The following is a 19,988-nucleotide window of genomic DNA, read 5'->3' as shown; positions in this document are numbered from 1 at the left end:
ATGGCGCATACAAAAAATATGGTGAAATCCTGTTCCATGTAAAACCCCCTCAAAAAACAAGGGGGCACTCCCTCCGTCTGGAGAAAAAAAGGTTTCATCTGCAGAGGCGACAAGTCTTTTTTACTGTGAATCTATGGAATAGTCTACCGCAGGAGCTGGTCACAGCAGGGACAGTAGATGGCTTTAAAAAAGGGTTAGATAATTTCCTAGAACAAAAAAATATTAGCTCCTATGTGTAGAAATTTTTCCTTCCCTTTTCCCGTCCCTTGGTTGAACTTGATGGACATGTGTCTTTTTCAACCGTACTATGTAACTATGTAAAGCATAACATCCCAATAGCAATCCGGTATATGAAGAATAATTTAGGTCTTCTTTCCAGCCTAGCCTTGTAAATCACTTTTACCACATTAATTTAATTACATAAGAGGGATAAAACCACAGAACATAACTATAGGACATTCACATGGAGACTAAAAAGAAATGATCATAAAGAGCTCGACTTACCAGATCTCCATGCTCTGCGCAGGAAAGCAAAGGCAAATGACAGCGCAGCTCGGGAGCCGACCCTAGCAAGTCCTTCCACCCCCTGGCCAACTGGACGCGAGCTGTGTGCATGAAAGGTATGCTCAAATATGTCCTCACTGCAAGGGATGAAGACACCAATTTCAGAAACCGCAAAACAGACCAGGAAAAAATAAAGGGAGTGAATGAAAGGGGAGCAAATCTTGGAACAAATAAGAAATATAAATACAGTTAATGTAATAAAGAAAGTCACACAGAGAAACGTCAAACAATTTGAAGGGGGGAAAAAAAAAAAAAGTTTAATGCTGTGAGCAAAGTTGCACTGGGGAGCTGTAGTTTAACAGACTACCGTCTCCCAAAAATATAGAAGCCATGTTTTTATTTTATACATTTAAAAAGGGAACCGGTCAGCTGTTTTAATGCCTCAAAACTGCTGACAGAGCGATATAGGGGAGGGGGAGGCCATTTTCAAAACTTCCCTTCTTGCAGGAGCACTTGCACATCTAATCCCACCTTAGTGACACTTATAGGTCATTTTCTTGGTTGTGCAACTTGCATGACCGAGACAAAAGATATGTTTAAAATGCCCTCCCCCTCCCCTATATCGCCTGTCAGTAGTTTTGAGGCATTAAAACTGCTGACAGTTTTCCATTAAAGTTGATCATTTTGCAATTTAGAGATAATCTACATGAAAAGTGAGGAGTTGAGAAGAATCTTTAACCCTAATACACTGCTAAAGGTATATTGCACTGATCCGGAGTTACAACCTGTATTATATGATAGTGATACATTTATATTTCTGCGGATTCTCACTAAAAACAGTCAACAAGCTTGTCGACATACACATCCATACAGGGGATGTCTCATCACAGACAACCCCTTTAAGAGTAACTAGCTCCCCAGCAAACAGCTGGGTAAGGGGAAGATTCAGCGGGTTATGCATTTTCCTGCACGGTCTGCTGCACGTGAAACGTAGTCTTACATGGTGGCCATTTAGATGAACATTATACATGAACGCCTCCAGTCTGTCAAAATGAGGGTCACTGCTTGTCAGGAAAATGCATAAGCCTACAGGCTAGTCCACTGCAGCAAAAACACACCATTTCCAGCGGGTTTTACTGCAGAACATGGTGCGTATTTTGCTGCGTTTTTCACAATGTTAGGAGATGGAGACATCCGATAAACGCAGCAATGCTGGCCACTTTCCGCAGCAGGAGTTAACAAGCTGATGTCCGAAGAATACGCACCGTAGGTCAATTTCGGCTCTGAATTTTTACACAGAATATGGATGAGATTTGTTAAATCTCATACACTACGCTGCTACTGTATTCTGTTGGATTTATCCGGCCGGACCGATAAATCGGACGCAGTGTGTGGACGAGCCCTAATAAGTCATACGTACAGGGGTAGCCTGTTTTGCCTACATTAGCGGATAGTTCCTGATAACACTTAGTTCTGGGCTAACATTACCGCAACAAGTTATGCTGGGAAAATTCAGTTCTGAAGCCTGCCCAATTGTGACTGTAGCTCTTGACTATAATAGAAGCTGTAACTTAGGATCAGTACATGCTCTGCAAGCAGCTCCATCTAGCAACAGGCAGAGGATCTACACCCTGCATTCTGTACAGCTGAGGACATTGAAAAGAGGATCTCACTGCAGATTTTACGCTTTGTTGTCATGGGTGAAATCCTGACTAAATATTGAGAGTTTTTTTTTAAGCTCCGGTTTGATTAAGTCAAAGTAGATCCACTTTGACTTGATCGGAATGGAGCTTAGATCATCGCTCAAGAGCACAAAGGGGCTGCGGTTAGTCATCAGTGCAGCATACTGACTGGTTTGGCTCAAAATGCCTTTCTGCAGCTTCTATGTACGGTGATACATTGAAGCTGCAGAAGTGAGTGTGCATTTTTATTGTACTTTTTTTTTTTTTTTATAAAAGTCAAATTACAAACGTGGTTTTCATCGCTAAATAAACGCATTTTAGTTAAAATAAAAATACTCCAAAAAGCCTGCTATTAAACAGCAATTACCCTTTCTTTTCTGCAGCGGGAGGAGGGACAGTGTTACTTTTCCACCTCACTTTGACGTTTTCATGAAAAACAGTTCTGTTCAGTGCAATAAAATATCGCTCCAGTATGACAAGCCTTTGCTTTAGTCTCATGGCAGAGAGGGTGGTGGTGGCAGTTTGTGTTACGAGCCTTTGCTGTTCCTTTACAAGCACGTAGAGGCTCTCCTTAAGTTCATTCACATCTGTAAAAGAAAAAGGCATCAAATTTGTATTATTTAACCAATTGACCACCAATAACAAATGCTACATGTAAAAATTATGAATGAAAATAATTAGATTTTTCTAAACAATTATTTCCGGTTTCTTATATAGTACCGACATATTCCAAAGCCCAGTATAAACAATGTCTGGTGGGAACGGCACTTGTGTGCGGTACAAGTGGAGATATTGTTAGGTTAGTTAAAGGGGTTGTCCCATGAAGACAATCCCCTCTTTGTAATGAAAGCATCCAAGATCTCCTGATCGCCGCAGGTCTGGCTTCTGAAACTGCATAGTTGTGGCCAGCCATACATGCAAATGAAGCATTATATATTCGCAATTCAAATAAATGGCCATCCAGATCGGGGAGCTGCTTAATGATCGGCTCTCTGCTCTGGCTCATACAGGGGGACCCCACTTTATAACGGGCCCGAATAGGGATTATGGAAAGTGGTTGTTTTAGGGAGACAGACTTTTTAAATCGTCTACTCACAACATTGTTCTAATATGTTCTGTATTAACAATTTCATTGTAAAAGAGCTATATTTTTATGGATCATTTTACACATTTACATGTTGCAATTATTGTCATGAATGCACAAAATTATCATCTTTTTTGGTAAAATGCTCTCTGAGAAGATCAAAGATCTATTACAGAGTGAAAGTTTCTGCCTACTAGAAAGGAACAATTTTCACAATAATTGCCAAGCATTTCTGATACTGGCTTAGTGGTATCCGTAATATCCACAATCCTTCCCCACTCACTAAACATCTCACTTTTAATCTCAAGTAAGTGGAAAAAACTAAGAGTGCAAAACAATGGTAAAATGAACTAACTAAACAGTCGGCTGTGTGCAGACTGGTCATATGAACACACAAAGCAGAAAAAGAAGATTTATTTTTTTTAATACAAGAAAGCCTAATCCCGATAGCGTGAAGTAACAGTGTTCAAAAGTTCACTGGATCACAAAACTAGGACTAAATAAACCCAAAACAACTCCAGGCCCAAGTAGATCAGAAAAGGAACTTTTAGACCATTCAAAACATACACCACCAAGTTTAACCCCTTGAGAACAAAGCCAATTTTGCCTCTGCACTCTTGCGCCTATAATGTTTTTTTTTCAAAGTTCAACGTAACTGTACGAGGCCATTATTTATGCAGGAAGGGTTACCAAGTCAGGTTTTTTTTTAGGTACATATACACATAATCATTTAATTTAGATTGAAAAAGATACAGGAACAATTATTATTAAAGTGCAGGTTGTCTATATTATTTGGGGATTTGGAACTTATATTTAATAAATTGTATTAATTGTCAAGAATTTGTGTGTTTTGGTTTTTGAGATCTATATCTATAGACTTTTTTCGATCCCAAAAGAGATTTTAAATTCTGTTCTTTATTTTTTTTAACTATTATGTACTGGTATATAGCTATATCTAAATATGTCCTTACAACAGACAATATGGCCAAACAACCATGGAGTCCTTAAATGCACTGTATTGGCATGGATCACATCACAGGGATACCAAGTGATGGGATTACAGAGGGCTCTCTCTTTACCCTTGTATTCCGCAACAAGTAATGATCACAGCATACAAGGGGGCCAATAGTTGTCAGAGCGGGGCTGCAGATCTGTATTACAGCACTTACCCCGCTCCTGATGGTGTGTACATGTTAGCAGTGTCTGGCCAATCAGCAGGACACATATGCTGGTCATGATGTGGATACTGCCGGTATATATTAATCAGTGGTATTCATACAATGATTCCACGATTAGGAAACTGCATAAAAAGCTAGTTTCCCATTAGTCATTCCCTAAAGTTAATTTTATCTTCATTTAGATTACGAACAGGAAATCCCAAAAATATCTGCCGCCATGATTCTATCTTAAAATGTATATATTTTTTTAACTGAATTTTATAAGTATAGGTATTATCAAAAAACAAAAAAACAAAGCCCAAATTCCATGCAGCTTATATTATAAAAGACTTTAAAGAGGTTTTCTGGGAGTCAAACACTGATGGCTCACTCTTCGCATAAGCCTTCAATGTTTGATCGGTTGTTCAGCAGACATTGATTTAATAAAGGCTATGTACACCTTTTTAAATAGATTTTTTTTGTGCTTTTAACACTTTTGTAATTAACTTTTATTATCTTTTACAATACAGCTTGGACGTATCCTGACAAACAGGAGCCATATCGATCACTTCTAAGTTGAAGAACTTAAATGTGATCGATATTAGGTGGATGGTGTGTCTCAGAAACACACAGTACACTCTCTCAGCAGGTTTAGGCTGGATTCACACGAGCGTGGAGTTTTTGCGGACGCAAAACCGCGGCGTTTTGCGCGCGCAAAAACCACTTGACAGCTCCGTGTGTCATCAGTGTATGATGAGCGGCTGCGTGATTTTCGCGCAGCCGCCATCATAGAGATGAGGCTAGTCGACGTCAGTAAATAGTCACTGTCCAGGGTGCTGAAAGAGTTAACTGATAGGCAGTAACTCTTTCAGCACCCTCGACAGTGAATTCCGATCACAATATCGAGCAACCTGTTAAAATAAAAAAAGACGTTCGTACTTGCCTTGGTGACGCGTCCCTCTCTTGACATCCGGCCCCACCTCCCTGGATGACGCGGCAGTCCATGTGACCGCTGAAGCCTGTGCTTGGCCTGTGATTGGCTGGAGCTGTCATTTGGACTGAATTGTCATCCCGGGAGGTCAGACTGGAGGAAGAAGCAGGCAGTTATCGGTAAGTCAAAACGTATTTTTTTTTTTTATACACGTTCATGTATATTGTGATCGGAAGTCACTGTTCAGAGTGCAGAAACAGTTTAACTCTTTCAGGACCCTGGACAGTGAGTATGTCCTGACGTCGCGTACCGGAAAAATTGTTGCCGTGTTCGGTCAAAACTAGTTCGGCCGAACCCGGTGAAGTTCGGTTCGGTTGTCCGGGTTCGCTCATCTCAAAGACACTCTGTTTGGATGTTTGTAAACAGAAAAGCACGTGGTGCTTTTCTGTTTACATTCAGAGTTTGACAGCTTTTGCGCGAATCACGCAGTTCGCACGGAAGTGCTTCCGTGTGGCATGCGTGGTTTTCACGCACCCATTAACTTCAATGAGTGCGTGATGCGCGAAAAACGCCGATAGAACGGACATGTCGTGACTTTTTTTCAGCGGACTCACGCTGAGGAAAAATCACGGACATGTCTGCACGGCCCCATAGACAAATATAGGTCCGTGCAACGCGCATGCAAATCACGCGCGTTGCACGGACGTTTTTCCCGTTCGTCTGAATAAAGCCTTAAGCTGAACTGACTGAATCGGCTGAGAGAGAACGATAGAGCTTCTATGTATACAGGATACAGAGAAGCTGTATTGTAAAAAAGTTAAGTGTAATAACAGACAATTAGAAAAGTGCTTCGAAACGCAAGAAACATCAAAAAAAAAAAAAAAAAAGAATCCATTCAAAAAAAGTGTACATAGCCGAAGCCTCTTTATTGTTTAGACAGGGTCGCTGTGCCTGGTACTGCAGTTAAGTCCCATTCACTGGAGCGCTTTGGCCCCTTCATTTTAATAATCTGTCAGGGAAAGAAAACGTATTATAGTAGGTTCTGTTCACACACTGTCATTTTTACATCAGTATATGCAATCCATTCAGCCAATATTGTGCCAATGAATTCTTGTATTGGAATTGCTTTATACATAAATGCAGGACTCCTCAATGCAAATAAAAACTTGGTTAAAACTACACTATAAGGCTATGTTCACACGGAGTATTTTGGGGGAGGAATATCTGCCTCAAAATTCCGTTTGGAACTTTGAGGCAGATATTCCTCTCCCTGCACGCCGATTTTCGCGGCAATTATCGCGCCGTTTTTCGCCCGCGGCCATTGAGCGCCGCGGGCATAAAACAGCGAGATATACGCTTTCTCCTGCCTCCCATTGAAGTCAATGGGAGGTCGGAGGCGGAAGCGCCCTAAGATAGGGCATGTCGCTTCTTTTTCCCGCGAGGCAGTTTTACTGCTCGCGGGAAAAAGACGCCGACGCCTCCCATTGAAATCAATGGGAGGCGTTCTCGGGCCGTTTCTGCCGAGTTTTGCGACGCGGTTTCCGCGTCAAAAAACTCGGCAAAATACCCCGTGTGAACATAGCCTAAAAGGGATCGATGAAAACATTGAAAATATGGACATGAACACAGGTTAGTAGTAGGCAGTTCTAAGGACAAGAAATACAAACTCTATATAAAAAGTATGGATAGGTAAATAATAATATCAAATACCCAAACAACTAAAACATCCATATAAGAAATAGTGTATTTGGGTTTTTAAATCAGTTTAAATATTTGATATAATGAAGGGTAAGCAAAAATCCTTTGTAAATTGACGTATGAGTGATTATTATTAGTCATTATGAAGGACACTTGACTCATATCCCCCAAATAACCAGCTAAGGAGACCTTTCTTGGAAAACAAAATTAACTGTAGGGTTCCTCTTCTCTAAGAAGATCAACTTTCCAATTTGCTTCCAGGCTGAATGACGTGTGAATCCCTGTTCACAGAGGACATGTGAGGACACAGATATATTAGTCAACTGATTACCGGGTTACAATACAGGTTCTCTTTTGGTGAACGTAAACGAACATAGAAGGAAATGTCAACTTACTTTTTAGAGTCGTAAGGCCTTTTCACACGAGACGACTATCGGGGGAGCAGAACAATTGCGGAAGGATATCTGGACATCCCTCTATAAAGAAGCACCACTGAACCCAGCCAGACCATCGCAGACCAAAACTCAGCGTTCTATACCTACCACATGGTGTAAAGGAGAGAAGTGTCTCCTAAGGCTTCATGCCCACTTCAGTCTTTTCCTTCAGGGTGCTATCCGTTTTTGTCACTGATAGCACCCTGAACCCATTCATTTCAATGGGCCCATGCACACTTCCGTTATTTAAACTGATCCGTTGTTCCATTCCGTCAAAAGTAGAGCATGTCCTACTTTGGTCAGTGATTCAGTGACCGTGTGGCCCATAGAAGTCAATGGGTCAGTCAAAAAAACGGATGACACACGGAAGGCTTCCGTGTGCCGTCCGTTTTTGACGCATCCGTTGCCATAGCAATGGCTGGGTGAGCCGAAGTTCACAGACTACAGTACACATTCATTCTTGAAGATGGATGTGGAGAGACTCATAGCATTGGTGCATGATCACCCAGAACTGTGGGATACGCGGGCAGAATGCTACCACGACCGCTATAAAAAGGATACCGCGTGGGAGGAACTTGCCAAGGAGCTTTTGACGCACAGATGGCAGCAGGGAACTAGTGCCCAGCGTCACAAAATAAGTAAGCGCACACATTTCACTCCAAAAACACCAAAGCAAGCCAAGCAGTGTAATCTCAAACTGTTCTCTATGCTCTGAAAGCTACAGAAAACAGCACCAAAAACGTCTTGTAACCTTTCTATGGGTGTTTCCTGGGACACGTGACAAGTTCAAATGAAGTTTACCTTCCGTTTTTTAAACGGAAAAACGGAAGCCAAACAGAAGCACAACGTCCATGTAAAACGGAAACACGGAACGGAAACGGAGTGCACACAGCAATAAAAACAGACACAAGGATCCGTCAAAAACGGCCGATAAAACGGTGATGGAAGTGTGCATGAGGCCTAACAGGGGGAATCAGCTTCAGACCATTAGAGCGGTAAAATAAACGGACTATCTATGCACTGAAGAGTAACGGGATTCTTTTCTTATTTTACCTGCTCTGGTCTAAGAACTGTGTACTGTTTCTCCATTTCTGTGATTTCACATATTCCGACATAAGTCCTCAGACAGGAATGATCAAACTTACATGCGACACTGGCATTAGGGCTTAGTAAACCCATAAAAAGCAGTACTACACCATCAACTCTGATTCTACCCATTCAACTGCAACTATAGTATTTCATACCTGTGATACATTTATCTATACGACATCGCTCCCTCCATATATTCTATAGGATCACATCCCCTTTAGTAACTTATGTCCCCTCCAGTTCTCCTGTAACGCATTACCTCTCATTTCCATAGAAAAACTATTTCCTTTCCCTACACTTGAACAAACACCTCTCCTCACCATATATATTCAGACAAGGCCATGAGGGGACACATGAACACAACTCCCCGTAAACATTGGGTTTGCCGCACAGACACGTGATTGGGGCAAGATAAATGGCTACCATTCTAATTTGCAGAAACATTATCGGATCAAGAGAGTTGCAATTCAACCTGTCCAATACTTGTTACTAGTCAGAGTTGGGCAGTCTTTACAGACATGGCCTGCTTAACCCCTTCCCGCCGATTTTCATTTTGTTTTTTTCCTCCCCACCTTCCAAAAGCCATAACTTTTTCATTTTTCCATCGATATAGTCCTATGAGGGCTTGATTTTTGCGGGACGAGTTGTAGTTTTTTTGTAGCACCATTTATTGTGCCATATAATGTACAAGGAAACGGGGAAAAAATTATTTGTGGGGTAGAAATAAAAAAAAACAGTGATTCCTCCATTGTTTTTTGCGCGTCTTTTTTACGGAATTCACTGTGCAATTTAAACAATATATTAACTTTATTCTGTGGGTCAATACGACTACAGCAATACCAAATCTATATCGTTTTTTCTATATTTTACAAGTAAAAACCCAAGTGTAAAAAATAAAATGCATTTTGTGTCGCCAAATTCGGAGAGCCATAACTTTTTTATTTTTCCGTCGATTAAGTGGTATGAGGGCTTATTTTTTCCAGGATAAGCGGTCGTTTTTAATTATACCATTTTGGGTTACATGTGACATTTTGATCACCGTGCGGGTTAAATAATGATATATTGTAATAGTTCAGACTTTTAAGGACGCGGCAATACCAATTAGGTTTATTTTTTTTATTATTATTTTTTTTTTACTATACTCTAGGGGGAAAATGGGGGTCTTTTGAACGTTTTTTTTTTTTTCTTTAAAAAAAATAATTAAAAATTACCACTTTATTTTACTCATTTTTACTTTTTTTTTTTGTTAGTCCCCCTAGGGGACTTCAATCAACGATCGTTGGATCGCTTGCACGATATATTGCAATACTAATGTATTGCAGTATATAGTGATTCTGACAGGCTTCTATTAAGGCACACATGGTGGACCATGGGGCCTTCATTAGGCCCCCAGGCAGCCATAACAACCATCGCCCCCCCTCCCGCAATCGCATTGCGGGGGCGCAATGAGCTGTTAGAGGGGGTCGCCCCCCTCCTTCTAACGATTTAAATGCTGCAGTCGCTATTGACCACAGCATTTAATGAGTTAAACAAGCGAGATCGCGCTCGTTACTCTGAAGTGTCGGCTGTAACATACAGCCGACACTGGCATCGTATGGCGCGGGTTCACTCCGTGAGCACGTTCCATACTTCACCTACCCGACTTTGGCGTATGGATACGTCAAATGTCGGGGAGGGGTTAATGCCTATGGACCATAATAAATCGCTGATCCCACCAACATTGTCTGGATCCGCCATTAAAAAATAAATAAATAAAAAGAGTTCCAGAACACTTCCTATGAGTTCTTACCTGGCTGTCTGCCCCAGACCCAGCTGTCCATAATGGTTTTGGCCTTGTAGTTTGGGATTGGCATTTCATCTTCCTCTTTCTTTTCCTTGTCATTCTGATCCTCCTTTTTTGAGCTTGCTTGGGCTTCATTTACATCATCTACAGGACAAGATATTTGCAAATAAATAAATTAGAAACAGTATATCCTACACTGCACCTAGTTTTTTTTAATTTATTTTTACTCATTACAAGAGAATTATTCGTTTTCTCCACACGCTTTCCAATATATTTGACATCGAATTCCCCCTACTTTTCTAGCGGATAACAGTAAATGGCTGTCTGCAATATTCCTAATTTAGATGAAAACTTTATGTAGAAACAAAAGAACGTATATAATCTCCAATTTCCAGCAAGTTTACTGAAATATAGGTATACAAAACTATTTTGACATAGATTTTAATCACACCTTGCGGTTGACTTGCAATTTTGCGGAGACCACTGCAAAACCTCCGCTCTTTTATAAGATTTGAGTAAACCCATAGGCCTTTTAAAAATGTGTATGTCCAAATGTAAAAGATACAGATGTAGAAGCACCATTCTACAGAAGTGACCAGAACATTGAGGATCTGAAGGGCACAATTTGGAACCTTAAAACAAAGTAATATTTATGTAAAATTGGAATAGTCTACAATGGATCTGAATACTGGAAGAGTGATTAATATTTGTGAAGAAAATTGGCTTTACACACGTGTGTCAGGAGAACAACGTGAAATTTAAGAAATTCTAGAAATGAGAGAAGCGAGGCCTCTTTCACACAGAGTGTCCCCTATATGTTTGATATATGCATCGGAATCGCTCCCGGCGCATATATCAAATGTACCCACAGGGTCCTATTATACTGAGGCCAAAAACCAATGTCCTTTTGGCCTTCGTCAGGGGTATACATAGGGATACAGTTTTTTGCTGAATAGAATAGCCGTATATTGAGAAACACGGTATGACCGCAACCACTAGGCTTAGAAATAATCCAAAAAGTAGATTTCTCCAACATGTCAAAAAAATGTGAGGTTTCGACCCACGCAGGGGTTTCTTAGGAATTTGTATGTACGGTATCAGTCGCTGGCATCCATTTTAGGTGATGACCTTTTCATTACGTATCTGACAAATGGATGTCACAGTAGTCCCTGGGTGACTGAAGCCTAATAGTAGAATCCGCCACCCATAGACTATTAAGTGATCCGTTTAACGTATACATCAGGAGCTTTTCCCAGCATATTTGTCAAAACGAAGACCATAAATGTAGTGTGAAAGTGGAGTAAATAAGTTGAAAAGCTTGCAAATTTATTCTAATCTATGAGCTTTTATTGGCTAACTGTGTAGACTATTCTGCTTCTACTGATCCACATGTTGCGATTTTGTGTGTAATCTCATTCATTCTAACCACATCTGGTGCTATTTGTGACCAATAAAACAATTTTGGCTGGTGAAAAACCAAAAGTGCTGCGTTTTTGTGGTTTTGTTTTTTTAACCCCTGTAAAAAACCGCATTGCAAAACCACAGTAAAAATGCACACGGTTTTGCCTTGGGCTACACTACTGGTCCAAGTAAATACACCACTAATAATTTAGGTTTCCAGGCAGGCCCAAAAGTGGTAATTGCGGACAATTGGAAAATACTTCATTACTTGTGCTCATTGAAAATGAGAAAACAAAAAGGATCAAAGAAATAGGAGGAACGAAAAAGAGGGCAAGGGAAAAATAAAAAGGAAGAAATAAAGCTAGAACTTCTGGCAGCAGTGCATCGATAAGCGCCATGCAACTTTGGCCAAACAGTCGTCCATTTTTGTCTCTCACAAGTGTAGCCAAGAAAGATCAATAGTAGCCAAAGAGAAGCAAGCAGAGAACAATACCCCATTTGTTCTAGATATTGGTGGTGGTGTTCCCAGTGCCTGGACCCCCACCAATGACAGGTTGCTCGCCCCCAAGTAGCGCACCTGCTGAAAGAACGTGTAAATGTTATCACGGAGGACAATAAATCCATAAAACCAAAAGTCTCACCTTTTCTAGTTGGAAGATCTCCAGTCGGGGTGCATTCAGTCCCCATGTACACAATCTCCCCATCTTTGACCATTTCGTTCCATAGACTGCAGAACCCATCCCGTGTAAAGGCAAGCTGCAAAGTATTAGAAAGAAAAACAAAAACGTCATGTTCATGCCACAAAACTACAAATATGTTTAAGGTTAAAAACAGATTTTGGTTAGCTGGCGTTATTCATCATTTTTCTCAGTGGCAGCATAAACGTTCATTGTTTAAAGCGTACCTAACTTTTCAGGAGGAATAACACTATGTCTGGCCATTATATGACTTGTGTTCTGCATTATTTAGCAGTTTCCTTTGCAGGCTTTATCTCGAATTCTCAGTTTTCTGAGCTAGTGGGTGGAGCCTACCTATCACGCCTCCCATACACAGCACACAATAGGAAAGGAGAATCCTGATCAGGCAGCATGCAGGCGGCCACAGAACGCAGACACCATCGCAAGGGCAGAGCGCCGGCAGAAGGGGTCAGTAACCTGGTGTGCACAGCTAGGAGTGGCACCCACCGCTGGCATTACAAAAGGCACTGCATAATAATACCCAAAATAAAAAAAACATTCAGTGTCCAAAATGAAATCCAGAGGATTAAGGCTATGTTCACACGGAGTGTTTTCAGACGTTTTTCGGGTCGTAAACGTCCTGAAAAACGGCTGAAAAATAATGGAAGCAGAACGCCTCTAAACATTTGCCTTTTGATTTCAATGGGGAAAATGGCGCAATCGTATTGACCTGCAGAATAAAGTTATGATATTTATACCCCGCGGTAAACTGCGTAGACTTAGGACGCAAAAAAAAGTGGCAAAATTGTTTTTTTCGATCCCCCCCACAGAATTTTTTTTTTTTTTTTATAGAAATAAAAAAAAATGTATATGTACCCCAAAACAGTGCTATTAAAAAATACAACTTGTCCCGCAAAAAACCAAGTCCTTATACAGCTAATTCGACGCAAAAATAAAATAAAAAAAAGTCTTAGCTTTTTGAATGGGTCAATGGAAAAACTTTTAAAATTATTTGGTCAAGAAGGCCTAAAATAGGCTGGTCACTAAGGGGTTAAGTCAGTCCTCATTTAATAAGACAGGACAGTTGTATAAAAAAAAAAAAAGTGGCGTGTAAAAGCGTAAAAAATGCCAACATTTTTGCAAAGCGCTCTTTATACAGGCGTTTGACACATTTTTCATGCGTTTTCAGCACGTAATTAGGAATCCTATGGGAAACAGTCACGTTTTTGGCGCGTTCTATGCGCCAAGAAGTGATCTGAGGATTTTTGTTGTTTTTTTTTTTTACACTACGCGTTTTTCGCGAGCATAAAAATGTGAAATCGTATACACTACATTGCGTTTTCCCATTGATGTTCATGGAAAGCCTAAACCAAGCATTTTGATGTATTTTTCGGCGCGTAAACCGCTGCAAAAGCGCGTCGAATACACGCAGTGTGAACAAGGCCTAACTGTATAAAGACGACAAGATAGTTCATAAAAATTCAGTATAAAAAAAAAACAACTTTCACCCCATCTGGCCCTGAGCAGGAGTATGGTGCTGGGCCTTAACACCCAGCGCCAGACATTTACAGAACTGTAATCGTGCACAGACAAGCAATATAACAAATGATTTTAAGTGTCCGCAGTACAACATAAAAAGAAAATGTTAGAAATTGTTGTTTTTTTATTGCACTATATTTAAAAAAAAAAATAAGGATATTAATTAAGCCTTTCCCTGCCAAAGACATTTCTCATAAATCCTCTCAAGGAAGCGTGTTAAACGCGGCAGTATGGCGATAACGATTATTACTAGAGAAGAATATGAAATACACAGAATTGATGCACTGATTGTCACCACAAATGTTTGTTTCCAGCTTGAACAATTTTTGCATATAATCATTGGTTGATGTAAACTTGTGCATATAAAATAGCGCTTTCTCAACAAAAAAAACATTTTGATTTTGATAGTATAATATTTGTGGTGTGCACTATAAAAGAAGTGTCTGGCAATGCAAACGCATGGAGAAAACTGCACTGTATGAACAAAGATTTTGTATCTGCGGTAACACACAACACGAATTGCACAATTTGAAATTATAAACAACCGAGGACAGTGTGAAAACTGCAATTTTTTTTTTTTTTTACAGGAAAATAGCCTTCAGGCCATGAAATTAAAACCCACCACAACACACTGACATGTCAAAAAACAGAGTACATATATAGTGTCTGGTATTGTGAAAGAAGGAGCAAGCAGAGCTATCAGATACTATTGAAACCGTTTGTCAGCTGACAAGGTTGTTTACTAGTCCATTTTTATTACCTCACTGCTGTCTGAAGGCTCATACAGGATTATACCCAGGACCATCCATGTCCAACTTTACCCAGACACTGAGGTGGATGTAAGGAGCCCATTTGTAGTAGCCCTAAATTCACTAAGGTGTAAGGGTATGTTCACACGGCCTCTTGTCAGACGTAATTCAGGCGTTTTACGCCTCGAATTACGCCTGAAAAGACGGCTCCTTTACATCTGCAAACATCTGGCCATTGCTTGCAATGGGTTTTACGATGTTCTGTTCAGACGAGGTGTAATTTTACGTGTCACTTCTTGGGACGTTTTTGGAGCCGTTTTTCATGGACTCCAATGAAAAACAACTCCAATTACGTAAGTAAAAGACGCAGCGAAAAACGCGAGTACTTGCCAAAACGTCTGAAATTCAGGAGCTGTTTTCACCTGAAAACAGCTCCATAATTTCAGACGTATTTTGCGTTTGCGTGTGAACATACCCTTAGGATGCAGTGACAAGCAGCAGATTTAGCGACTGAAAATCAGTTCTGTTCATCTGTATGTGGTTGTTCCTGCAGCAAGCACATGGATTCCTGCAAGTTCCATTCAGATGAATGGAACGGATTCTCAATTTCTGCAACAAAATCTGCCTCGTGTGACGGAACTCTTATGATCAATTTTGAATACATTTTCAAACCGTATCCATTTACTTTACCAAGATAAATGCACCGAAATCGACATGTTTATTTGGAAGTTGTCTACCAGTTGAGAACACATCTCAATATTTTAATGGCCACTGAATTTAGATTGCAAGTTCTCCTTCGGTTCAATGTGAATAGGCGTTTGTTTTTAAAAGTTTCATTTTATATATACTAGTTCAATAATTGTTAAAAAGCTATGTAAACCTTTGAAAGGAATTATATTTTTTTTATGCTCAGTCTGATTGGTGCCATTTTATAAATAATTAAAAAATTATCTTCAAGTTTTGAGATACAGCTGCTTTGTGTCCTGTATACAGAGCAGCTGTATCGTTCGCTATGACCTGAATCAGTCAGCACCACAGACCGGACGGGTTCAGTGTCGGTGGGTCCTGCGGGTCTCTGACACGGAGGATACACATGTAATCTATCACATCTAAGTTATGAACATGGAGGACCCGCTGACACAGAACCAGTCAGATCCACAGACCTGAAGGGAACAGGATTGAGCAAACGATAGAGAGAATACAGAGCAGCTGTATCTTAAAAAGTAAAAATAATTTGATAACTATAAACTTGCACCAAACACACTGATTCAAAGGCATTTTTTGTAAACAAACAGGTGAAAGGTTTACGTAGCCTTTAAATACTGTGAAATATATTCCATCAGAATTTGGTAACTATTAGAAGATGGACAGACTAAAAGCAGACAGGCACACACACACTCTTAGTGCTATGGCCCCATTTCCCTGCCGCTGTTTGGAGTGTTACTGTATTATTAGCAGTGTCGTCCTTCCCAAAATTGGAAGACAGGGGGAACATATTTTAAGAAAAGCCATGTAATGGTTCCCGTATTCAACAGGAATAATATTGAAGGTCATTGGCATATTGTGTACCTACCCAAACAGGGAGTGACACAGCTACTAATGCAGGTAAGTTGTGGAGCGGATTTATTGGGATCTGCACTTCGAAGCTGAATTTCATTAACTTAATTTTATCCAGGTCACCCAAGTTCATCAGACATCTTTCACCATATGGAAACAGTCTGATAAAAACGTACATTGCAAATGAACTGTGGAACCAGATAAGCATTGCTAGTCATACCCATTAAAAACGTTAGGGATAGCAAAAGAGAGAAAAGTTTACAATTTGGAAGTTTACTTTTTTTTTTATTAAACAAAAAGTATAGTTCAAACTTTGCAACTATTCCAGACACTAAACCGCTAACTATATTTAAAAAGAACGAAACTAAATAAAAAGTAAAAGTAAAATAAATTTAAAAAAAATAAAATAATTTGTGTACATCTGATCCCCTTCCATTAGGGTAGCTTTCAGACAAGCGTAAAACGGGTACTGTAATATGGAAGCAATACCCGAACCTCCCGCAGTTTATTAGAACCAGAAGTTAGAGCACCAGTGGCATCTATGTTATGCATACTCCGGATCTGACCACCCGTATTACGCACATCTGAAAGAGGTCCAAGACTGACAGAAGGCGGAGGACGGGAAGGGATTTAGTGTGCCTGGTCTGCTTTTGCAGAAGGAGAAATGGAGGCGGAGGATCCTTACAGCCAGAGACAGGTCTGCTGTGAGGAGGGAAATGGCTGCTCTCCTTAGTCACAAATAGAAGAATTCTTTATATAATTTTTAGCACTTTTTATTGCAATTTATGACAAAATAGGATGGAAAAACAGGGGAGGAGATTATGGAAGGAGCTTCTAGGATTTATATTTATTTATGTGTATTTTCTGCACTTGAAGTTCCTTTAGGCTTCTTCACACGCACACACTCTTTAACGTGTGGTGCGTTTTTTTTTTGTTTTTTTTACAGAAAAAAAAAAACTCAAGATTTTTTGTAAAATGGTACAGGTGTTTATGGTGATTATTCCAAATAGTGTGTTTTACTACCTCAGATAGATATATATACATACATACACACATATACATACACACACACACACACACACACACACACTACCATTCAAAAGTTTGGGGTCACCCAGACAATTTTGTGTTTCCCATAAAAACTCACACTTATATTTATCAAATGAGTTGCAAAATGACTAGAAAATATAGTCAAGACATTGACAAGGTTAGAAATAATGATTTTTATTTGAAATAATAATTTTCTCCTTCAAACTTTGCTTTCGTCAAAGAATGCTCCATTTGCAGCAATTACAGCTTTGCAGACCTTTGGCATTCTAGCTGTTAATTTGCTGAGGTAATTGGGAGAAATTTCACCCCATGCTTCCAGAAGGCCCTCCCACAAGTTGGATTGGCTTGATTGGCACTTCTTGCGTACCATACGGTCAAGCTGCTCCCACAACAGCTCTATGGGTTTGAGATCTGGTGACTGCGCCGGCCACTCCATTACAGATAGAATACCAGCTGCCTGCTTCTTCCCTAAATAGTTCTTGCATAATTTGGAGGTGTGCTTTGGGTCATTGTCCTGTTGTAGGATGAAATTGGCTCCAATCAAGCGCTGTCCACAGGGTATGGCATGGCGTTGCAAAATGGGGTGAAAGCCTTCCTTATTCAAAATCCCTTTTACCTTGTACAAATCTCCCACTTTACCAGCACCAAAGCAACCCCAGACCATCACATTACCTCCACCATGCTTGACAGATGGCATCAGGCACTCTTCCAGCATCTTTTCAGTTGTTCTGCGTCTCACAAATGTTCTTCTGTGTGATCCAAACACCTCAAACTTTGATTCGTCTGTCCATAACACTTTTTTCCAATCTTCCTCTGTCCAATGTCTGTGTGCTTTTGCGCATATTAATCTTTTCCTTTAATTAGCCAGTCTCAGATATGGCTTTTTCCTTGCCACTCTGCCCTGAAGGCCAGCATCCCGGAGTCGCCTCTTCACTGTAGACGTTGACACTGGCGTTTTGCGGGTACTATTTAATGAAGCTGCCAGTTGAGGACCTGTGAGGCGTCTATTTCTCAAACTAGAGACTCTAATGTACTTGTCTTGTTGGTCAGTTGTGCAGCGGGGCCTCCCACTTCTCTTTCTACTCTGGTTAGAGCCTGTTTGTGCTGTCCTCTGAAGATTTCCTACAACGGTGTGTACTACTCCCTTCAGTTTCTTGGCAATTTCTCGCATGGAATAGCCTTCATATCTAAGAATAAGAATAGACTGTCGAGTTTCACATGAAAGCTCTCTTTTTCTAGCCATTTGGAGAGTTTAATCGAACCCACAAATGTAATGCTTCAGATTCTCAACTAGCTCAAAAAGGAAGGTCAGTTTTATAGCTCCTCTAAACAGCAAAACTGTTTACAGCGGTGCTAACATAATTGCACAAGGGTTTTCAAGTGTTTTCTAATCATCCATTAGCCTTCTAACACAGTTAGCAAACACAATGTACCATTAGAACACTGGAGTGATGGTTGCTGGAAATGGACCTCTATACACCTATGTAGAGATTGCATTAAAAACCAGACGTTTGCAGCTAGAATAGTCATTTAACACAGTATAGAGTGTATTTCTGATTAAATTAATGTTATCTTCATTGAGAAAAAACTGTGCTTTTCTTGCAAAAATAAGGAAATTTCTAAGTGACCCTAAACTTTTGAACGGTAGTGTGTATGTATGTATGTATGTATATATATATATATATATATATATATATATATATATATAAAAAAGTCTTATAAAATCGTAGGTGGGTGCCGACCTGCCCAGGTCAGGGCTAACAGACCTGCTGTAGTAGGATCCAAAAATCAGGCAGCACTCCAAGGTATAAGCAAAGTAGAAAAAGGTGCTTTATTGGTCCATATACACACACACACACACACACACACACACACACAACGTTTCAGCTCAACACAGGAGCCTTTCTCAAGTGAACAGATTCATGTCATGACCACACATTTATAAGAGAACCAATATTATAAAAAAAGTAGTGCCAATAAAATGCAACAACACATATAAGGTTGCCAAAACGTACATAGTGAATTCATATATGTAACATTAAATGAGTGAGGAATGTGTTATAAAGATACTATCACAACAGGACTGTAATATATAACATAATACATTACAGAAAGTTATATAGTCTAACAATCTTTTAATTGTATATAATTAGATAGGATCGTGCACATGTGTAGATATCACTACACTTGAGGGACTCACCGAGAGTAAGGATCCGGCTCCAACGTAAACACAAAACATGTGCTGTAATCACCATTGTAGAGCTGTCAGAAGCATTGGAAGCATTAGTATTCGTGCTGCGCATGTCACGCATGTGCAGTCATGAAGGGAACGCCAATCAGCCATACCCGAAGAGGGCAAATGCCAATCATAGACATGCGAAGAAAATCCACAATGAGAAATGGAATTTTACAAGTGAAGGGGAAAAACCTTTATCACTCCTATTTGATACAGGAAGACAATATGTACTAGAATGTCAAATATGTATGTGTATATATAAAAGAGACCTCAGTCTACTACAGAAATATGCTTATTGTAATTTCTGTTGAAAATCTTGACAACTATAATTAGTATTTTCAAATGCATTGAGATGCGCCAATATTTGACATGTGGTTTGAGTTAGACATGTACAACTATGCAATATGTGCAATTTTT

The 19,988-nt window shown here is 39.9% G+C and overlaps 1 protein-coding gene across 4 annotated transcripts in view; it reads right to left on the bottom strand.

Moving 5' to 3' along the window:
- HERC2 (HECT and RLD domain containing E3 ubiquitin protein ligase 2) overlaps positions 1-19,988 on the bottom strand; it is a 200,087-nt gene that overhangs the window by 153,337 nt on the left and 26,762 nt on the right. For all 4 annotated transcript variants that reach the window (XM_075852579.1, XM_075852582.1, XM_075852580.1 and 1 more), the window contains exons 3-6: positions 12,405-12,519; positions 10,369-10,506; positions 2,554-2,773; positions 505-641 (exon numbers count right to left, since the gene is read on the bottom strand). In XM_075852579.1, the coding sequence (XP_075708694.1) occupies positions 505-641; positions 2,554-2,773; positions 10,369-10,506; positions 12,405-12,519 (610 nt within the window). The remainder of the gene's footprint in view (positions 1-504; positions 642-2,553; positions 2,774-10,368; positions 10,507-12,404; positions 12,520-19,988) is intronic.

Source organism: Rhinoderma darwinii, chromosome 2, assembly GCF_050947455.1.
Source record: "Rhinoderma darwinii isolate aRhiDar2 chromosome 2, aRhiDar2.hap1, whole genome shotgun sequence".
NCBI classification, from domain to species: domain Eukaryota; kingdom Metazoa; phylum Chordata; class Amphibia; order Anura; family Rhinodermatidae; genus Rhinoderma; species Rhinoderma darwinii.
The sequence above is the reverse complement of the archived record's forward strand: the minus strand, read 5'-3'. Positions and strand labels throughout refer to the sequence as shown.